Source organism: Plectropomus leopardus, chromosome 11 (genome assembly GCF_026936395.1).
Source record: "Plectropomus leopardus strain MGB_pleo_1.0 chromosome 11, ASM2693639v1, whole genome shotgun sequence".
NCBI classification, from domain to species: Eukaryota; Metazoa; Chordata; class Actinopteri; order Perciformes; family Serranidae; genus Plectropomus; species Plectropomus leopardus.
Window position 1 is genome coordinate 7605001 of NC_142186.1, and position 21383 is coordinate 7626383.

The 21383-nt window shown below is 40.5% G+C and overlaps 1 protein-coding gene across 7 annotated transcripts in view; it reads left to right on the forward strand.

Annotated features, from left to right (window-relative positions):
* LOC121946024 (neuroendocrine convertase 1-like) overlaps nt 1–21383 on the forward strand; it is a 216737-nt gene that overhangs the window by 48113 nt on the left and 147241 nt on the right. For all 7 annotated transcript variants that reach the window (XM_088083951.1, XM_088083956.1, XM_088083954.1 and 4 more), the window contains one exon: nt 1486–1591. In XM_088083951.1, the coding sequence (XP_087940077.1) occupies nt 1486–1591 (106 nt within the window). The remainder of the gene's footprint in view (nt 1–1485; nt 1592–21383) is intronic.

Here is a 21383-nt window from a genome sequence, read left to right on the forward strand (position 1 = left end):
TGGGGCCACTGAGACTCATGGGAGTTATAACGGTGGCTCTTTTGCCTCACCATGCTGGTGTTTTTGCTGTGCACGAGTGTGCACATTTGTGTGTGTGTGTGATGAGGGTGGGTGGATTTGTGGTTTGAGGTGCAAGGATGAAATATCTTTCTGTGTGACTTCCTCATGAACTCTCTGGGCTCCTTATGGGCACACATACTGCGTCTGAGTGCACTCATACACAAGGACGTGCACAACATTGTCTCACATATGTGTGCTAAACTTCTAGCAATATGTCCATTCATCTACACATAGCACAGATTCTGCAGAAAGTATACAAACATATAATTTTTAAACCACAAGAAAACAACATGAGAAGGCAATAATGCACAATCTTCCCGGCCTGGAAGTGGATATCAGTGGGATACTGACACTGCTTACCGTTCTTCTTGATACTTGAACACCGCTAGTTGTTTTTGATAGACTGAGGTATTTGTCAAGAGTGGAAACAGAATTTGAATACAGTTTCAAAAATATCTATATATTCTCTCTTTGGTAGTAACAGCTGCAATATGAATAACCTCTGAACACTATGGCTATGGTACTGTATAATGATATTTTCAATGAACATGCAGGATTGGACAACTGTTATAGATACAGCCGATGACGAAAAGCTCAGCGGACAAAGACTATCTGTGAGTGTATGATGTTGCAATAGTTAAACAGGTGCTTTGCCAAATTAGAACTGATCTTAGAACGGCTTCCTTTAAAGGCAAAAGTGTACTTATAGCAGTAAGTGCTGCTGTCATCAACATGGCTAAAGTGTAAACACATCATTTTTCAAGTGAAGAGAGCAGAATCATTTACAACAGATCTTATCGACATTGTTTCTTACTATCAGCACAGCAAAGGTGTGTTGAGGTGGCACAGTGTAATAACATAACGCAGCGTCAGATAATGCAATGTAATGTAATAATCATTATACAATGTAACGGCTGTCGCAAATTTAGGATGCAAGCACGCAGTTGTCGTGTGTGTTTATCTGACTGATTATCAATTATTTGGGCCGATGATGAAGCACCACTACGTAACAGTCTAATGTGGAGAATAGACCTGGGTTGAATGAATATATCATAAGTAGGAAGAAAACAGTACCTGCAGGTGGGGTCACATGTCTGCTTCAGTAGCCAGGCCGGCAGGTGAGTGGGTCACATGCAGGAGCAGGACTGTGCAGTAGCATCTAGAGGACAGGTGATGTATAGCAGTCATGGGACAAAGGGGATGTTAGAAATGTTCACACTAAACACAGTAAAAACATGAAGTGGGAAAAGAAATGGAGGAGGAAGGTACAGATGAGTGGTCTACATGGTCAAGCAGGTGGAGACACAAGTGCAGGTAATGGCCTTACACTTTCTGCTAGTGAGCGATGCATTTGGAGTTATGTTTAACAGTAAACATGAAACCTTTTTGGAGTCTTAGTAATAATGTGTGTCTTGTTGTGTTTAGTTTTCACAGGGCGAGTACAACGCCAGTGGGTTTGACCTGAATGTGATGCCAGTTTGGAGCAACAACATCAGCGGCAGCGGAGTGGTGGTCAGCATCATTGATGATGGTGAGTCCTCCTAACCTTCACTGCAACACAGACTGATTGGATCTTTGAAATAGGTACATGATGCCTTTCAAAGACTGTAGATCGATAAAAAAACACAGAAGTGAATTTTCTGGCCAAAACAAGAACAACATGGCATATTTTGGAATATGAACACAAATTATTAGTTTGTAATGGACTCATGCTTGGGTCCTTTTGGGTGTGTACCAGCTGGTTGCTTCTTTTTTTTATCACACTATTTTCTGTTTTAATACAACAAGGCCAGGAGCAGATCTAAAATATCTCTAAAGTTAGTAGCTAGTTAGCTAGTTGCTTCTACTTTTCACAATTTTTCTCAGTTTTTTTGTGCAAGAGTTTGTGCCTGTCCACAGACATTTTAGATTGGCAGACTTGTCAAGTTTATGATGGAGCTGAACTCTGGCCCTCAGTGGAGAGGGTGAATGATTTATGTTAGTCCCCCCCCGCTCCTCCACCACCACCACCGTCATCTCTGTCTCAGTCACGCCACAATGAGAATTCATTTCTCTCTGATTGCTGGGATATCTGGCAACAAGGGAAATGAGAGAGTGGCATCTTATGGGCTCATTCATCAAGAACTAATTGAAGCCCCACTAGTCTCAAGTGCTGATAGAGCTGGAGTAGTGTCGGAGTGTGCTGTTTTGTGTGTGTGTTAGTGTTCATGCGACACTTTTTTTTTTTTTTTTTGCATACAAGTGGCTCTGTCTGCAGCATGTGTGTGACAGTGGACTTGAAGAAAATGTCCTATAAAAGTGTCATTATTCTTAGAAATGGCATATTTGTGTGAGGTGTGTGTTTTTGTCCACTTGCATCCATGCGTGTCTGTCTACTTGTGATGATTCTTACTTGGATGTTTTAGATAAAAGATGTCACTATTATGGCGGACTGCTGTGGACAGAAGGCCTTCTCTTTGCTGTGCATCCCTCTGCATACAGACAGCTACTCAGTGTGTGTGTGCGTGTTCGTGTGTGTGTGTGTGTGTGGGTATTGGTGGCGAGGGGTGGAGGGTAGATACAGAATGAGCAAGCAAGCGAGAGAAAAAGAGAAAGAAATTAAATAGAGGAAGGATATAGAGGGAAATGTCAGGCGAAAGCAAGAGTAAAAAGGATTCAGAGAGGGGGCGAGTGTGTGTGTTAAAGTGTGTGTGTGTGTGTGTGTGTGTGTGTGTGTTAAAGTGTGTGTGTGTGTGTGAGACAGAGAGTATTAGACTTGCACCACTGAATCTCCTCTCCTCTGAGGCTATTGTACTCTGCTCCACCTCTCTGTATTGATTCCACCGGGCAAGAGCTCCCTCACTCTTTCTCTCTCCATCTCTTCTCTTCCTCTTTCTCTCGTTTTCTTGCTCTTTTCCACTTCTTTTTTCCTGTTCCCTCTTTGTTAACTAGGAGGTGACGCCTTCCTCTGGCCATCCTTCGTCTTTTTTATCCTCCCTCTCTTTCTTCCTCTCTCCCTTCCTTCCTCCCTCTCGGACAGTCTGCCTCTCATTGCTGAAGGATCATGTATATGCTCACCTTTAGCCACCTTTCAATCGATGCCTATTGATTTTAATATCACAATGAAATAAATTATTTTTCTTGAGTGAAAGCGCCCCCACCTCCCACTCCTTCTCCCTCCTCCTCCTCTCTCCTTCTCTATCTCCACCCTTCAATCTAGTCCCTCTGTTTTAGAGGAAATGTAATCGGCGTCTGAGGTCGGCCCTCTACAAGTGTTGAATCACATTCACCATGCCACCTTCAATTTGTATGCTCGTGTTTGGGTTTGCTTCTGACTCTCCTCTTTCAGACTATTGTCTCACAGTTGTGCCATTAGATATAGTTGCATTAGATTAATTTTATTACTATACTTCATGGATGTCGGCATGACCCTTAAGAGGCACAGCTCAATAAAATTAGATTTCTCATTTACCTGCTTGTATACAGAATTTTATACATAAAACTCACCTATCGGGTGGCAGGTAGCTCAGATGGTAGAGCGTGCCCCATATTCAGAGGCTATATGTCCTCATCGCAGTGGCCCCAGGTTCGAGTCCGAGCAGCAACCGTTTCCTGCATGTCATCCCCCTTTACTGTCATTTCTCTGGCTGTCCAATTAAATAAAGGCCACAAAAGCCCCCGGAACATTTTAAAAAATAAAATCAAATAAAGCTTGTATTAATTTTTTTCTATGCATAGTTCCTACTCATGCTTGAAAATGTATGTTTATTTAGAACCAATTCTGACCTGGTGTACCAACAAACTGCTGGTGGTACACATATATGTAATGTTATAATCGAATTTCTAAATTTCAGACACTTAAGTCAACTTACACCCATTAAAGAAATTGATAGATAATCAACTTTCCTTCCTACAGACATGCACGTATGGTTTTATTTTTGGACATTTTAGTCAGAGCAAAATTAAGACATTAACATCTCTATTTCGTCTTGTTTCTCCAGTGATGTATAACTGAGCGCCTGTATCCATAGAACATCAAGCGGATCCGTTAATCAAGTTCAGTTGTAATCAGTCTGCATTAGGGCTGGGCAATATGTGCAGAGGATGCAAAGAAATTCTCATTTTAAAAAATAAAATCAGTTACTCCTATATTACACTATGGCAAACATCAACTGACACCGATATGCCAGCCATAAATCGCTAATAAAATATCACAATATTTTTTAGCCAGTACCTCAGTATAGATATTGCAACATTATTGTAGGGTAGCCAGTTAGTGCTTTTACAAAATATTTCTGCAATTATGTATTTAATAATGTTGACATGCTGACAAAGTGGGTAAAATGAAATATTAGAACAGCTGGAGAGTTTAGAAAATGACATCATTTCACTGTAAGGCAGGCTTTAAAACCAGGAAAAAAACAACACTTGCAATATCCAAAATCTTATCTCATATTGTGATGTAGATGTGACATCAATTTTACTAAGAACATTTTCTGTTATGCCTAAACTTTTAAAAAGTGCAACAGCTAAAAACTAAAAGAGAAGTCAAATTGTGATATAAGTTGTGATATAACTATCAAAGAAATATTATTAAAAAAAATATTTAAAGCAAAAGACTCATTGAGATTTAAAATCTCAGGGCAGCTTAAAACATAGTTACAACAATAAATACAAGAAGACAAATACAACTGTCACACGTTACAAAGAGCGAGCATGATGGCCGGTTTCAATGCAACAATAGACAGTCAAATACATTATTATGTCAGTTTGGTTTGGCAGGATTTCATTTAGTGTTGTGGCATCTAGCTTTTCTCACACACATTAGTAGAGCGTTTGACATTATACACAGTATTTGTAAGGTAGCAACATGCTGACCTGTTGTATACACTCCATCACCCACAATCTACCCATGTTAGATATGTGACACTAAATGCAGCATAGCGACAATGCTTAGTTGATTAGTATCCCAACAGAAAATAAATCTGCAACTACTGTAATTGAGTAGGAAAAGTGCCAAAAATGTGACGATTCCAGGTTGTCAAGTGCCAGAATCAGTTGCTTTTCTTGGTCTTATGGTAAATTGAATGTCTTTTGACTGTGGGTTGGACAAACAAGACGTTTAATGCTGTCACCTTGAGCTGTAAGATATTGAGGTGGGCTTTTATCACTGTTTTCCCATATTTTATAGACCAAGCGATAAATAGAGAAAATGAACAGCAACAGCAATAACATGCTGGGAAGCTCTCCTGCTGCTGGGGTGCTACAGTGTCTTTCCCTTTTTGTCTGTGATGTTTTCATCTTTATCTCTCACTGTTGCTCCTTTTGTCCACAACAAGCGACTCGACTTTAAGGCTTTTAGGACTTAAAAAATATGTGGTTGACCTTAAAATGGTGTTTTGGGAGTTGTTTCTGTGTGCAACTGAACCTGCAATATGGAACAGGTGATGTTATTATTGTTCATCATGGAAATGTGTGTGCGCGCACTTTCTTTTCCATATGGGAACGTTCCTACATATGTGTTTACAACTTGGTTAATGCATTGTTTCATAAATAAGACCTTTGAACCCTTTCATAGCAGGAATAAAAGTCGACTGTCGCATATAGTGTACATCAACATAAGCAGCAGTTATTAGCCATGAGTGGGTTAAAGCTGTAGGTTCATCAGTGAAATTGCATCCACCTTCCACCCACCTTGTCCCACGACAGCCCACAGTGTCCCTGTCACCCTGCTATCAACACTGGCCTCCGTCCCTTCTGGCTGGGCGGCCCAAAAGCATTCCGGTATTGATTGGCGCTTACGCCATTGTCATTACATGTCATTGGTGCACAGACAGACACAGGACACAAATTAGGCTTGGAAGGGAGGTAGAAGGATAGATGGCTGTATGGGAGGAGAGAGAAAGAAAATAGGGGGAATGTACAAAATGAAGACTGAACAGTGTCAAAGATAATTCTGTGAGCTCAGATTCCTGAAATGCAGGACAGTTTAATGTCACCCTGATTTGCAAAGAGCACGAAAATGGTCCTTTTAAGATATGCTGCCTTCTTTGCAGAGCCTCACAATAGTTTGTAGGATATATACATGTAAACATCAATTTGAGCCAATCCTGTCTTCTCTCTGCCTCTCTTTACTGCACTCTGTAGCAGATGCACACATTGTGCCATTTTTTTTTTATGTTTTAGGAATTTGAGTAAGGTGAAGATGGTGGGATTTTATACTTGTACCTTGAAGAGCGGTCCACTGAGGGAATAATGTGAGAAGGAGAGCTTTATTTATGTTGTCATACTCTAGGTATTTATCTGTTGATGTAGGAGGTGTGATAAAACATTTTATTGCTGATTATTAAGGCTTACGTAGCTGTTGTAAGAAGCCAAGCTGTATTTTTGATATTCTACAGCCTCAGCTGATTGACTTAATGAGGTGTGTCCATACAGCATTAAAAGTGTTTACTGTCTGCTCATGCTGTGTGTCACATTTGCGTGTCAGTGTCCTACAGAAACTGTGCATTTCTAAAAAAAAGTTTGGATAATGAAATGTGTATTATTAGAATTGGACTGTACATTTTTAGTTGGTTTTCTTGGTCAGTATATTGTAATTCATAAAGGGGTGGGTGATATATCACATATACTTTATGTATTACGGCTTGTTCCAGCAGGGATGTGTAAAATAACTATATTGGTTCACATTTTGCGACCATTGAACACCAGTGGAACTTGAAAATATCATTAATTTATTAACTTTAGAGCTGCTCAGGGTTTCCAACACATTCATTTCATATTTTTGGAGCTGAAACATTAAGAGCACTGTTGGAATATACAGTATATGGTGTTTGGTTATTCATTGCGTAGCGCAGAGCGTACTTTGGAAACTAATTGAGCAGCAGAATGTCAGACGCAGTGGAAGTAAAACTTAGGTGTTCACTGTACTGGGTCCAAAAATTTGTATTCCCTCGCCTCTACAGCAAATGCTTCTTACTTACATCGATCTGATCCGCTCTGACTTAAGTGACTTATCAATTATTCAGCCCGTCACTCAAACTCCTCAAACTGCTGCTGAGAAAAAATAGAACTCTGTGCTCTCATGTGCTGTGTTCACGGACCCTCAATTATGTCTGAATTTAAAGAGTGTACACAAATTGATTAAGTTCGTTTCACACTTCTAACACAGCAGAAGTTTATGGTAAAACCATCAACAATTCAAGCTTGAGATGTGCCAGGTACTTCAGAATAAAAGCACCAGTGGCTCTGCTCTGATTTATTTCATTAACACTTTCTTATTTAATTATATTATAAAGGGTTCCCAAGGTCATGAAAAACCTGGAAAAGTCATTGAATTTCACAATCACATGTTCCATGCCTGGAAAAGTTGTGGAATTTGTCAAAATGATTGAAAGTTTTGACAAAGACATGGAATTTTATTCCATGTGATTAAATTGTTACAGTAATCTACAATTCTACAATTTCATTTAGCAGACGCTTTTAGCCAAAGCGACGTACAACACAAGCAAGAATTTAGACTTAAGGAAAAAACCCTTAGTAAGTGCAAAAAGTGCTTCAGGTGTGATTGGTCACAGGTATTGCTGTCTATTGGCAGAAGAAGTGGCGCACCCCCCCCCCCCCATTTTTTTTTTGGAAACCAAAGTAATAACCAGTAGCGATCTCAGCATCTGAGATCAGTATCACTACTTACGATGACAATCAACATACAACATCACACAACTTTGTCCGTGCTAGATAATCATTAGGTGCTGGGTTTTGGACCATCTGACTTAATTTACCCCAAAGGGCAAAGAGGAGAAGAGTCAGGTTAAGTGCCTAGGTGTTCTCGGAACAATTGAGTTTTCAATTGTCTCTTGAAAGTAGAAACTCTTCCTTGAATAACCTTCTACGTAATGTAACATAACAACAAATTTATTGTCTGTTGCAGCGTAGCTCTGTTTTAATGTGTGACAACATTTGTTCACCATCATATACGTTTCCTCATTTCCTCCCTGTGTTCTGTGTCCACCTGCATGTATTCCAGCTACCTGAAACTGAAATTACAGACAAGTAGGGCAAGAAAAAATATCTTGCTCCTTGAAAAGTCATGAAAAAGTTTCAAAATCTTTATGAGAATATGTGGGAACTCTGATTATTTGACAGTACTCAATCTTACTTTTTTAAAGATAATTATTTTTTGGCTTTTTTTCCTTTATTCGTGGGACAGCATGAGGGTGAAAGGGGGAAAGAGAGGGGATGACATGCAGTAAAGGGCCACGAGTTGGAATCGAACCCGTGGTGAGCTCCCGGGCATCCCTGTTTTAACTTTATTGTATGACAGCAGCTACTTTTAACTTAACTGTGACTGTGTTTTTTTTAGTAGTTTGATTTTTGTGGTCTACAGTAGTTCAGAGGAGACATCAAAATATCCATATATATATATTGTGTATAGCAGTATTATTTATAGGCCATATTGCCCAGTACCAGTGTTATGATACAGTATGCATCTGCACCTAGGATGCTGTCACCAGATTCCAGGATTCAAACTGTTCTCCAAAATACTCACCCACCATACTTTACAGTGATTACTGAACAGTTGGTGCTGTGTGGCTTAACAAAAACATTACATTTTAAAGAACAGGTTTTCCTTTTAACTTACCAGCACTGAAAAAGTGGTATGGTATATTGCTGTTATGCTATGACATGTATGTGTTAACTAAGCCACATACTGGTGTATCATATCACTAGTATCAGAGAGAGCCCACACTGTATTTTCCCTATGCAGAATGAAAAAAAAACAGACCATAATTTCCCAAATCACTGCACATTTGAAAACACACACAAACCACTGAACGCACAGCCAGCTGCTGTTGAGGTAGCACAAAATAAGTGCGTGATTATCATGATTATCTTTCACCACCAAGCAACAAAGTCATTGACAGGTAGCTAAACAAACTGGTCGCCAAGCAACACAGAAGTGCCTGTATGGGTGTAATTTTTGGTTATTAAATTTAATATTTATTTGAATAAGTTCTCCTTTTTTGAATTTGGTGAATTTGGCAAATTTGGCTGTTGCAGTGTATTTTATCCTCATAGGCATTTATCAGGCTGGTGTTTTCAACAGAGCGAGCCAATGTTGGGAACTGCATAATAAGATAAACTTCATCTTTACAATGTGTGCGTCTCTGATTTTTTCATCATGCTCACGGTGTGTGCATGCATCCATGCATTAAGGCAGGTTCCTGGCTTAAGTCCAAAGAGTGTCAGAAGTGTGCGTGTGCATGTGTGTGTGTGGGGCTGTTTGGTAGAAATGACACTGGCCGGCTATGTAAAAGTGTGTCTGACAGGGGGAGCGACGGAGTCAGCGCTTTTTTTTCCTCCCTCCTTGCCCCCCGCTGTTCAATCCATCCAGCTGCTGTCACCACAGGGGAGCAGACAATCTATCAAGGCATCGGGATGCATTCTCCTCACCTGCGCCGCGCCTTTAATGAACAGCCAACATGATCCCGGCTGACAAGCAGGAAATGGATGTAATAAAGATTGTTTCTGCATGCTCTTTGCATCCCTGATAAATCACCTCGCTGTGCAACAGATACGGGAGCCACATGGAAATTTGATTTCACACGGCAAGGGGGAGGAAGAAGAGAACAGTGGGGGGAAAAAGAGAGCTGCTAGTGGCAGGGTCACTCTATTTTATTCCCCTTTTTTCTCCAGCCGAGCGGTGGAGCAAGGTGTGTGGGGGTTGAATGGAGGGATCTTGTTTTTTCTTTTTTTTTCGCCTGGCCTCTTACTTATCCCACCAATGCTCTGTTAAGCCTGGAACATGCCTCTGTGCCTGTAAGTCTATAAACAATAACTGACGACGTGTGCAGACGTTCACATAGGTGTCTGTCATCATACATACATTGGTGTATGCACTAGGGTGCAGGGCCACATTTACCCAAACCAGAATACACAGGATATAAAGAAACCTGAAGATGTAAATCTATCTTCATTGCAAGAATATAACCTCACTTGGTAAAGATACATTAAAAATGTCTATCTTTCAAAACATCCTCATAAAATAATGTGTACGCCTGTCCACTTTAAATGTCCCCATAATGTATTGTACACACACACACACACACACACTCCAGTCCATTCATACACTGTAAAAATCTCCTTTTCATAATTTGTCAGTGAGTCTTTAATAATATTCTGTGCAAATCAACTAGTTAAACGTGATTTCTTTCTTTCAAAATAAATGATTAATATCAACATAACTTATTGTAATACAGAAATCTTCATACTTTTATGCAGTTTACAATAATTATTGGTTTAGTTCATTATTAGTTAGTTAATGTAACAGCAGACATGTACAACACAAAGAGCAAACCAAAAGCCACCTTTCGTGTCCGCATGATACGCTGCTGGAAACAGCTGACAACACAGCCGGACAGAACTGTTCCCGGTGTTATAATTCGCCGCCGGATGACTGGATGACGGAACTTTTCGTGTCCACATGAAACCATGCTGGATAGCGTCTGGTGGAAACACTGCTGGTAATGATGTAATAAAAGATGCCCGAAGGTCCCTGTAGGTCAGGAGGGAAGGGCATTGGATGGCTCGAACAAACCCCAGACTTTCATGCGTCAGTCCGGTGTTCACTTCCCATCCCCTTTTCCTAAACCTAACCATCCGACACTTATCTAATCCCAGCCATCCGTGCCAGCATGTGCTTATGTTGTTGTCCCAGTGTTGGTTGCCATTTGCTTGTGTTCTCTAAACATAACCAGGTGTAGGCGCCCTATGTCCTAAGGTTGTATCCTCGCTGCAGCAGCCGTGGGTTCGATTCTGGCCTCTGCCCTTTGCTGCATGTTGCCCCCTCTCTCTCTCCCCCTTTCACGCTAAAGCTTTACAATACATCAAAAGCATAAAAGCCCCAAAAAATAATCCCAAAAAATATGTGACAACTTGGGATGAGAACATGTTGGATATAGAGCTTCAGCGGACTGTCGGCTACTCACACCCCCCTTTCTCACGATTGGATTAGGAAGAGGATGAGTGAGAGACTAATAAATTAGACCTCTGCCACACTGTTTTGGAAATCAAGGCAAAGGTTTTACCTGCTGATATAAGAAAACACATCATCTGTCACTCTGCATATCGCTCTGTTGGCTACTATAACCCCCAGACAGGGAGGTGTGGTTTTACATGAGTCCAAAGCCCAAAGTGTTGTTCAAATGGATGAACTTTTGTAAATGCCCCTGAGTACAGGATGAGTCATGAAACATTTGAAACCATTTTACCTGGTTTTACAGGAAGAGAAAAGACAGGGACCTTGGTGTAAAAATACTCATAATACACAGATTTCCTTTTTTTCATATATTTGGCATAAGCAAAGGAAAATGTTTGGGGTTTTTTTCATTTCATGGGGACTTAAAACTAACTAAAAAGCTAAAACTGGCCTGAGTTCTCTGGCGTTCCAAGCACATCCATACAACACACAGGACAAATCTCTAACCTGCTTCCCTCCACTCCAGTTGTTTTTATAGCAAACTGAGAAAATAGCACACCACATGCAGTAACATATTAGCACAACCAAGCAAGCAAGACCAAACAACACAACACATTCACCCACATGGCCTGCTGTCCGAAGCCACTGTAGTAGTCCTCTTAACAGGAAGGCATTCATATTTTGAATGGGGGCGTGGAAAGGAGAATAATGATTAGAGCTGGTGAGAAATAATAGTGGGGAAGCAGGAGAAATACATGGGGAATGGAATATAGGAGAATAAAGGGAGAGCCAGATTGAGATAGTGAGAGGACGGGAGAGGGAAGAGTGAGATAGGGAGGGAGGGGGGGATGCAGATATGGGGGTGGGTGGGTAATTTATGATTTAATCTAATGCAGTCTGGACCCGCTGTAAGTCACACAGACCTCAGCTGGGAAAGCGAGGGAGGGAGAGATGGAGAAATCGAGAGAGAGACATTAACCTTTCCTTGACGCGAGCACGGAGCTGTTTTATCTGACCACCATCCGCCCCTGTAAACCTTTTCTCCTCTCCACCTCCTGCTCCCCGACTCTACCAAGTGCTCCTCTAGGGCCACCTCTCCCAAATGTGTTATGTAATCATAATCAACTTTGGTTCCACTGAGTTTAAGAATCACACAATAATTTTATGCCAATTTGTTTCACAGCATCGCTGATTGATACAAAATACTAGCAACTGAAGCTAAGTTTCTCAAGTTGCTCTAAACACCTGATGCTTGGTTTGTCTCTTGTACGGAAAGTGATGCCTACATGTCTGCCTACACTTTGAATGTGTTTGGAACAGCAGAAGATCGAGCAGAAAATGAAACTCAGAAGAAACTCAAACTTTATCAACAGAATAAAGCCCAAGGAAAAGGCTGTCAGAAAACCGCCCACACTGTCAACTTATTGCTGAGAAATGCAAAGTAAAGGCACCAAACATGGATACAAACTCAAAAAGAAAATAATATATTCAATCATTACACAATTTCACATTAGCAGAACATGCATGTTTCTCCACACTCTAATCCTACTGTTCAGTATGAGGTAATAAACAATCAGCAAGTCTGCAACGTGCACTAATCTGCAGCAGGAATCATTTGTTGCCACTGGCATTGCTGCTGGCATCTTAGGCTGTTTTTGTGCTTCTTGAGAAATCAAATATGATTTTGGTCAGATTTTCTCAGACCACAGGGTCACATACGTATATATATAACTTTTTTTGGATCCTGAAAATGAGTTTGTGTTGCTGCAGAGGGCAGAACATATTGGAGGGTTGACTGTAACTAAAAGGAGTCTTATGATATGCTGTTTGAGAGAAATATCACAAATAATCAGTATCATCAATAATCAGTTGCTGCCACCGGCATTGCTGCTGGCAATTGTAGATTCTTTTTTCTTGAAAAAAATATGACTGTGGTTGCAATATCTTTGATCATACACAGTGTATCTGTGGTGTAGTACAGTCAAGTGATGTAGCGAGGAGTGAACTATGCAGGCTGTTCCCATGTAATGTGTGCATGTTGTACTTTGAAAACTAATTCATTTCCCAAGTAATCATGAGTCAGGAATTCATGTATTACCCATATATTTTGGAAGACTGCAATGACATGACCAATTTAATGATGTAAGTTAGAATGGATGTGGTCCTTAGTGGTCCATTAATATTGGGGTGGAGGATTGGTCAAAAAACACAGGACTTCCTCCAGGACTTTCCCCGGGAAGCCGGTGTTCAGAACTGTGTGAGCTTTGGTGAACTTTGAGTCATTTTAAGGTTACATCGCCACCATGTTTCTTTTCCTAAGCCTAACCACCATAACTTTATCATTTTCTAACTTTTTAATTGCATAAACTTGTGCTAATTATGTACCATAAGTAAGTAATATACGTACATTATTCGTGAAGCGCTACTGTAGGATATCATACTGTTGTATGACGATATGTTAAACTATGACATACTGTACATTCAACATGTCTTTAAAAAGCCTTACAAGGCCTTGAATTCATTAATCTAAAAATAAGGCCTTCAATGGTATTTAATTTAAATCATTCTCTCAAAAGTCTTTGAAACGCTAAGACATGGGAAATGGGATTTTTTCAAAGCATTTAAAATTATTTTATATTGTAAAATCTCAAAATAATTTCTAATTTAAAAAGAAATTGCAAAATGCCTTTTGCATGAACATCACTAAACCATTGTGTTTTATGTTATGAACACAAAATATTTGGGCAGTATTCTTCCTAATCCAAAATAATGATGTCAGTTCCAATTTTTATCCTGTTTTGGCTGTTGTTAAATTGTTCCTATATTTAATTCTAAATAGTATTAAAAAGGTCTTAAAAAACCTTAAATTCAACTTGATGTGAGATGTACCATATGAGATCAGGCCAAATCGTGCTTTAATAATAATAAGTGAGCTTACCAGACATCTATGGCCTGCTCCTCATCTCTGTTTGAGGCTAGCGATTCGAGGCTGCATTGGCTGCTGTCAGCATAAGACACCCGAATCTCTGCCTGAACTGTCGGCAGAAAGATTTGACTTGCATTTTGGGTAGATGGCAGGGTTTGACAAAAAAGAGGTTTTTTGTAGAATAAAAAATACAAGATATCTATGGGTCCTCATATATTTTGATCCTTTTTTTTTTTTTTTTTTAACTATTTAGAGTCTGACAATGTTATAGGAGTACAATGCTAAATTAGTGGAGTACTCTTTTAGGTAACTATTACAAGTTAGAAGTGGAGTTGGAATATCAGAGAGAAGACACTGGACAATGTTTGGGCGCTGCCAATAATTGCTGGTGGGACCTTGACTACAAAACATTGTCTGTACCAAGGATACCTGGAAAGAGGACAAACTTAACAACACAAGAGATGAACTCAGATTCAGTTCACACAGAGGGAGAAGAGACGGATGAAAGAGCAGTTATGAAAAAGCAGAGAAAAAGGTTGCTAACTCTTCTGGAGGACAGACACTTGGATTAGGGTCCCTGATTTCACTTCTGACTACACCGTTATCAGCGATGCAGTGGTGGACAGTAACGAAGTACATTTACCTAAGTGTGGTTTATGAGTATCTGTACTTAACTGGAGTATAATTTTTTATCTGTATATTTGTGTCTACCTTGTGAATGGGCTACTCAGATTGGACTGCTCATCGTAAATCTTCAGCATGTGGTCGTTTTTGGTCATGTGGTGTCAATAATGGCTAAAGCAGCAAATGGAGATAAAGATACCCCAGTAGATCACCCATGGCTATACCTCAAGTCCATCTTCAAAGTTCTCAAGATAAAAAACATTCGTATTCAACCTGAGGGGGTATGTCAATTTGTGGTTCTAATGGCATTTTTTTTAGGCTTTGCAGCATATTCAACAAGCTTTTCTTTCTACGGTTTCTACAACCAAGTCATTACAATCAGTGGGTTGTTTTAGTCATTAGGTTCTGTGAATGTACAATGACAATATACAACAATGTGTTGAGATTTTTAAAAAGTACTTAGAACTAATACTTTGACTCAGCAACTTTCACTTGTGGTGGAGTAATATTTGACCAGGACTATACTTTGAATCAAGAGAGTTGTGTCCTTTGTCTACCACTGCAGTGATGTCACAGCAGCTTCAGCAGTGCTGCGACTGAAATAGCACTTTTACATGATCTGTGTGCAGACATGTTTTCAGAAAATCCTGTCCTTGTCATTCGAATGATCCCCACTGTGAAACACAGTCCATCCAGACGCCTCATGCTGGGGTTACTTGTACTCTTCATGGTTATAAAAAAAAAAAAGGAGCCAATCACTGCTCTCCAAAACAAAGCGAACAAATGGCATCAGCAAATCAGAGAGATGCCATGGCAGTGGGCTGCACCAGCGCCTACTACCGGAGTGCAACTCTTGTGTCTGCATCAATAATCTCTCTCCAGAGAACCATTTGCTTGGATAAATATTGGTTTTGCGTAGGCCCCTGTAATGGCACCCTGTGCAGGCTGCGGGGCCCATAAGTGACGTTGTCTGTCACGCAGTTGGCAGGCTGGCGTGGGAGTCATTGGCACATTGTGGGGTCTCTCCAACGCTCATTTGAATTCACTCGTCCCCAATCATACCACTACACTCAGCGACTACACACTTCCACACTCCACTCACACACTACTCCCACTACCTGTTTGGGCGCCGGCGCTCTCATTTGCATGAAATAAGATGGAAATGGAGCCCTTATTTATGCCAACAGAAATGGAGTGTGTTATTAAGGGCACTATTGTGCAAAAGAGACGGTGGCGGTAAGAATACATTACAGAGGCTATTTCTGGAGTGGCTCGAGTCACACAGAGGGTAATGCTTTACAGGTCCCTGATGACTTCTACAGTCTGGGCGCCAGTGCTCTGGATGGGCTGTGTGTATGTTTATGTGCATTTTGTATGTGAATGTGTGTATTTTTATTTATGCTTGTGTTTGATTGTGACTGTGTGCATTTATACAATACTCCATATGTATGTGTGTGTGTGTGTGAGTATGTGGCTGTGTGCTTGCTCACGCCTGGTGAATATGATTCGACGAGATGATCATTTGTATATTGCCCAGTGATGGATGGGTTTCCTGTGATTGACAGGTCTCCATTCATACAGGCCTCATTGTGAGTCTGTTTGTGTTGTGTAGGCTGGGCAGGAGGGAGGTAGAGCTCCGTCTCTGTCAGTCAGGCATTGATACAGTGGTTCCAAGTGTTCAGTGGGTCATTTTTGTGTTTATAAGGCGCTAAAATGGAGGGAGGAAAAAAGGGCTTAAGGGAACTGTTGCCCATTATTTTTTCCTGCTGGTATGTACACGGAAATCTTGGCAGTTGTTTACAAAATGGTACCTGCTAAAAAGAAAATGCCTTTAGCATTTTTTAGCCTGTAGTTGCAGCATCTTTACATATTGTGTATAAAATTAATGGAGGTTTGCTCAATATTGGTTTTTTTTTTAACGTGTTGAATACTAGGTATTAACATTCTGATATTCCACAGCATTTCTTAATAGTCTAAATCTACTTAAGTTTCCAGGGAAAAATCTTGTGGTAACCCAGAATTTCTAGAAAGTGTTGCTGCTTGCTTGTATGTCTTTATTCAGTCATATAGACACCTTTTCCAAATCACATAAAGGGACATGTCAGCCCCAAATCAGAAATATATATTTACACTTTTATGTGGACCTTCTACCTGTTATTTATAAATCTGAACTGTTTTGGTGTGAGTTGCTGAGTGTTGGAGATATCAGCTATAAAGATGTCTGCCTTCTCTCCAATATAATGGCACTCAGAGCCCAAAACATTAATTTGAAAAATTTAACGTCTTCCCAGAAATCCTGATAATATGGGTACTCAAGATAATTTGAGCACAATAAGCCTGGTGCCATCTATTTCCATTATATTATAAAGCAGACTTCTCTATGGCTGATAGCTACAGCACTCAGCAACTCACACCAAAACAATCTAGACTGATAAATAGCATTGCAGGTAAGAATGAAAATGTGTAATTTTAAAACCAACCTTCGGAGTTAAAGTCCAACCCTGAAATGATGTTTATGATGGTAACACAACTGGATCAACTTTTATCTGCACCGGTGTCTTCCATTTGTTTTTTAAAGCTATGAGCCGACTGTTAAGTTGTGTGGCGTAATATTTTCAGCCATGCCAGTGGCGTCCCTCTTGGGATGAATCCTGTTGACTTTGGCGATCCCCTGACTTCCCCTCTAGTGCCACGGGCAAGCTGATCTTTGGTTTAAATGTCTCATGGATGGATTTTTATAAAGTTTGGCACAGACATTTATGTTTTCCACAGGATCAGGATGAATTGTAATAACTTCTGTGATTTTTTGACTTCCCATCTACCACTATTGGGTCGATATTATTGTATTTTCAATACTTATTAAGGGTAACTTGCAAAACTGATGATGTTCCTATAAGCTTCACCTTTAATTTGTGTTTAGCACTAATTAGCACGTCAGAGTGCTAAAGGTTGTAAACATGCCAGCATTGTTATTGTGTGCTCGATCTGTGCTAAATCTGTAAACAAGGACTATATAGACTTCATTAGAGATGCAGGATAGAGGCTACATTCTTAATTCAGACTGCAATGCAGCATTCAACAGGTGGAGCATTGCATGCCGAGATAGCCTTGATGTTACAACTAAGCATCTAACAAGAGTGCCCCTGTTTTTCAGACCATCAAAATAATATTGCAGTATGTATATGATGGATTTTCCTTATCTGCCACTTCACAGGGGTCTTGCAGTAATAACTTTGGGTCAGCACTGTAAAACTGGTCAAACGCTTAGGAGTAAACACTCACATATTAAAAACAGATATGGGGATATGCTGAAAACACGGGATCAAAAAGTTCTACGTAGTGTTTCTATACCTCTGCGCTGACGATAGCCGAGGCCGGAGGCATTATGCTTTTGGGTTGTCCATCCGTACAAATGTATGTCCGTTGGTACGTCTGTATGTCTTGCACATTCTTGTGAATGTAATATGTCAAGAACACCTCAAGGGAATTTCTTCAACTTTTCCACAAACATTCACCTGGACTCAACAATGAGTTGATTAGATTTTGCTGGTCAAAGGTCAAGGTCACTGTGACCATCAGTCTCATTCTTGTGAACTCGATATTTCAAGAACACCTTTTTTTAAGATTATTTTTTGGGCTTTTTTGCCTGAGAGAGGGGGTGACAGGCAGGAAAGGACCAAGGCTGGAATCGAATCCGGCACTTTATCGAATCTCACTTTATCAACTGAGCTACTAGGCGCCCCCTCACACTTTGAGGGAATTTCGTCAAATTTGGCACAAACGCTCAAGTAGACTGAAGGGGGTCAATGGTCAAGGTCACTCTGCATTTGTCTCATTTTTGTGAAGGCAATATCTGAAGATGGCCTTAGGGGAATTTCTTCAATTTTGGCACAAGCATCCACTTGGACTCAAGAATGAACTCAATAGAATTTGGTGGTCGGAGGTTGAAGGTTAAGGTCATGATGACCTCATACATGTTTTTGACCATAATTCAGGAACCTTGGGTGTCAACCTTGAAACTGTACTTACTGTATAGGTCCTCTGTGTGTGAAGCATCCATGTTTTCACAGACATGGATGTAAACTGTATGTGCAACTTGTATGGTGCACTGAGGCATACAGCCATGTGGCGGTATCCCTAGTTTTGTAATTTAAAGGGACTTGTTCTGCTTCCACAGAATCACACATAATCTCCTCTCTTTCTTACTATAACTACAGTGTAATTTTTATACGGTAGTTTTTACATTTTGAGAAAACAGACCCTAATTTTCCACCTTTTACTAACCCTAGTGGACAGCTAGCCCTCACTCTGATGTGACCTGACCTTGCTGACCTTCCACATCCAACCCAAACCTGAACCTGCTCCACCACTAACCCCTGATTGGCCCCTGGGTGACTGGTGACCTTTAACCTCATCAGGTCTTATGTTCCCGGGCTGCCTCTGTGGAGCGAGACCACGCTGGGTAAATATTACGAGCTGCTCTTTTGGGTGAACTGTGCATCTGCACAGTGACATGGAAAAAAGGAGAGTGAAAGCTGTAACTGTAAAATCTGTAATCCTCAAAATGATTTTCTTCTGCTGCTGTTTGTGTTTGCATTGCAGTTGTTGTTTTGTGGTCGGGTCTATTTGCGTAAGGATTAAGTATCTTATTTAGCAGCTCATAGTGTGAGTGTGATGAAGGAGTGTAGTGAAATAGAGAGCAGATTTGTTTTATGAAGGTGCTGCCTTGTTTTGTTGGTTTTTTAAATTTTTTTTTTACCATGCCTTGTAATGGAGTTTATTAGCATGTGTGTCGCAGTCTGGCAGCGTGTCTCATCTGTCCCCCTGAAGGGAGGCCATTTTGAAAACTGGATGTTAAAACAAGAGGAGAGGAAAAAAAGTTGCCCATTAACTGGAAACCCCCTCCCAGGGCTAAATTGGTGTAAATAGTATTGTTCCCCTCTCTGTCAAAGATATATGGAATGTCGTTTCGCTGATGGCTTCAGTAAATGCCCCGGCCAGGCAGGCGTAGAGATATAACAGATCTGCTCCAACACTGCATATAACCACTGGGCTGTGTAACTGGCCCTACACTGCATTTGTCATGTGATGTGTGTGTGTGTGTGTGTGTAGGCGTGTGCATGTCGGTATGTGTGTTTATTCACAAGCATTTAGGAGAAACAAAGCAATTGAAGAAAGTGGGGAGGGACAAGAGAAGAAGAGGAAAGAAAGGAAGGAGAGATGGAGAGCAGAGAGAGCTGTTGTTGGGAAAATACACATCAAATAAGCTAATGTCAAGGCCAGTGTGGTACCATAACTTCTCCATTCAACGAGAGGTCAAACTAGGGTCAAGCTCTATTGATTTCTTTCCAGGCTTTGTGGCAGTATTTCTTTCTACTAATAGCGCGCAGGCCTTCGCCAGTGCTGGATGTGATTTCTCTGTAACGTACAGCAAAGAGCTATTTCTGGACTGACACTGAAACCGTCTGACTTGCATCTCAACGTAAAGCAAAGCAAAGACTCTGATGGGAGAAATAGTGATATATGTATTTACTGTAAGATAACAGATAAAAAATTGAATGATGATTTAGTTTGCATCTGTTTATCTCTGTGTGTTTGTCAGGTTCGTGCAGCTGTGTGTGTTTTTGCAGTACGGGCGTAAGCTTATCATTTCATATATACACTGCATTAGTGTGTGTGTGTGTGTGTGTGTGTGTGTGTGTGTGTGTGTGTGTGTGTATGTTCACTTACATATCAGTGTGTTCCCGTGCTTGCTGGCGTGCAGTGATGGATCGCAGCAGTTCCCTGTTTACCTAGCCTCATGATTTCCTGTGCGTGCATGTAACAAGTGGAGTTTGGCAGGATTAATGAGCACACAGCTTGCTGAATGGGTGTTTGGCTCCACAAAGCACTCCATCATGGCCTGATGCTGCTACCATATCCCTCACACACACACACACACACACACACACACACACACACACACACACACACACACACACACACACACACACACACCATGCACTCTGCAACTCACCATTTACCCCTGCTCTTAATTACACATGCTTAGCCAAGTCCCATTAAGCAAGCCCCCCCATGCTAAACAATGTTAAAGCATCCACATTTCTCATATAGAGCGGTGTTTAAATATAGTCTCCGCGCTGCAGCGTGTAGGAGGTAAATTGTTCTAATATATTTGCTCCAGAGAGGCACAAAGGAAGAGATACTGGTGCTCGATAGAAAGTTTCAGTTCAGTGCCCAAAATATGTTAACTTGTATAATGTGTAGCTTGATGGATTATCAACCTAAGATGAGTTTTCAGGTGAACTACTGTAACGACCCGTCTTTGCAGTCTATGTCCTAAAGGAAACTAATGTAATGAACATTTTATGTCTTTTTAAGCACACAAAGGCTGGTTTCAGAAAAGTCTAAAAGATGCGTGTTTGGACAACACATTCTCACTCTCATCCCATCAAATAGCAACATTCAGTGGCTCTACACATCAAAATATGACATGTTAACCTCCTGCATCAGTTTTTGATGTTGTGTTAATTTACACCCGTACATTTATTGTGTCTTTTCAAAATAAACTTTCATTTTCTCATGAAATGAACTGCTTCTACTGAACTCCAAACATTGTTGAATAAAAAAAGCAACCTCAGTTTTAGGTTTACTTCTTTATTGGTTATGTTTAAATGAAAACATCATGTTCAGCTTAAAATTCATGAGTTTGTTACTATTTTAATGTAACATAGGACCTGAACTGTGGTTTCCTGAGTGAAAGTCTAGAGTTTGTTTTACCCATCAATCTCCTCGCCCTTCTCACCCATCCTGTGC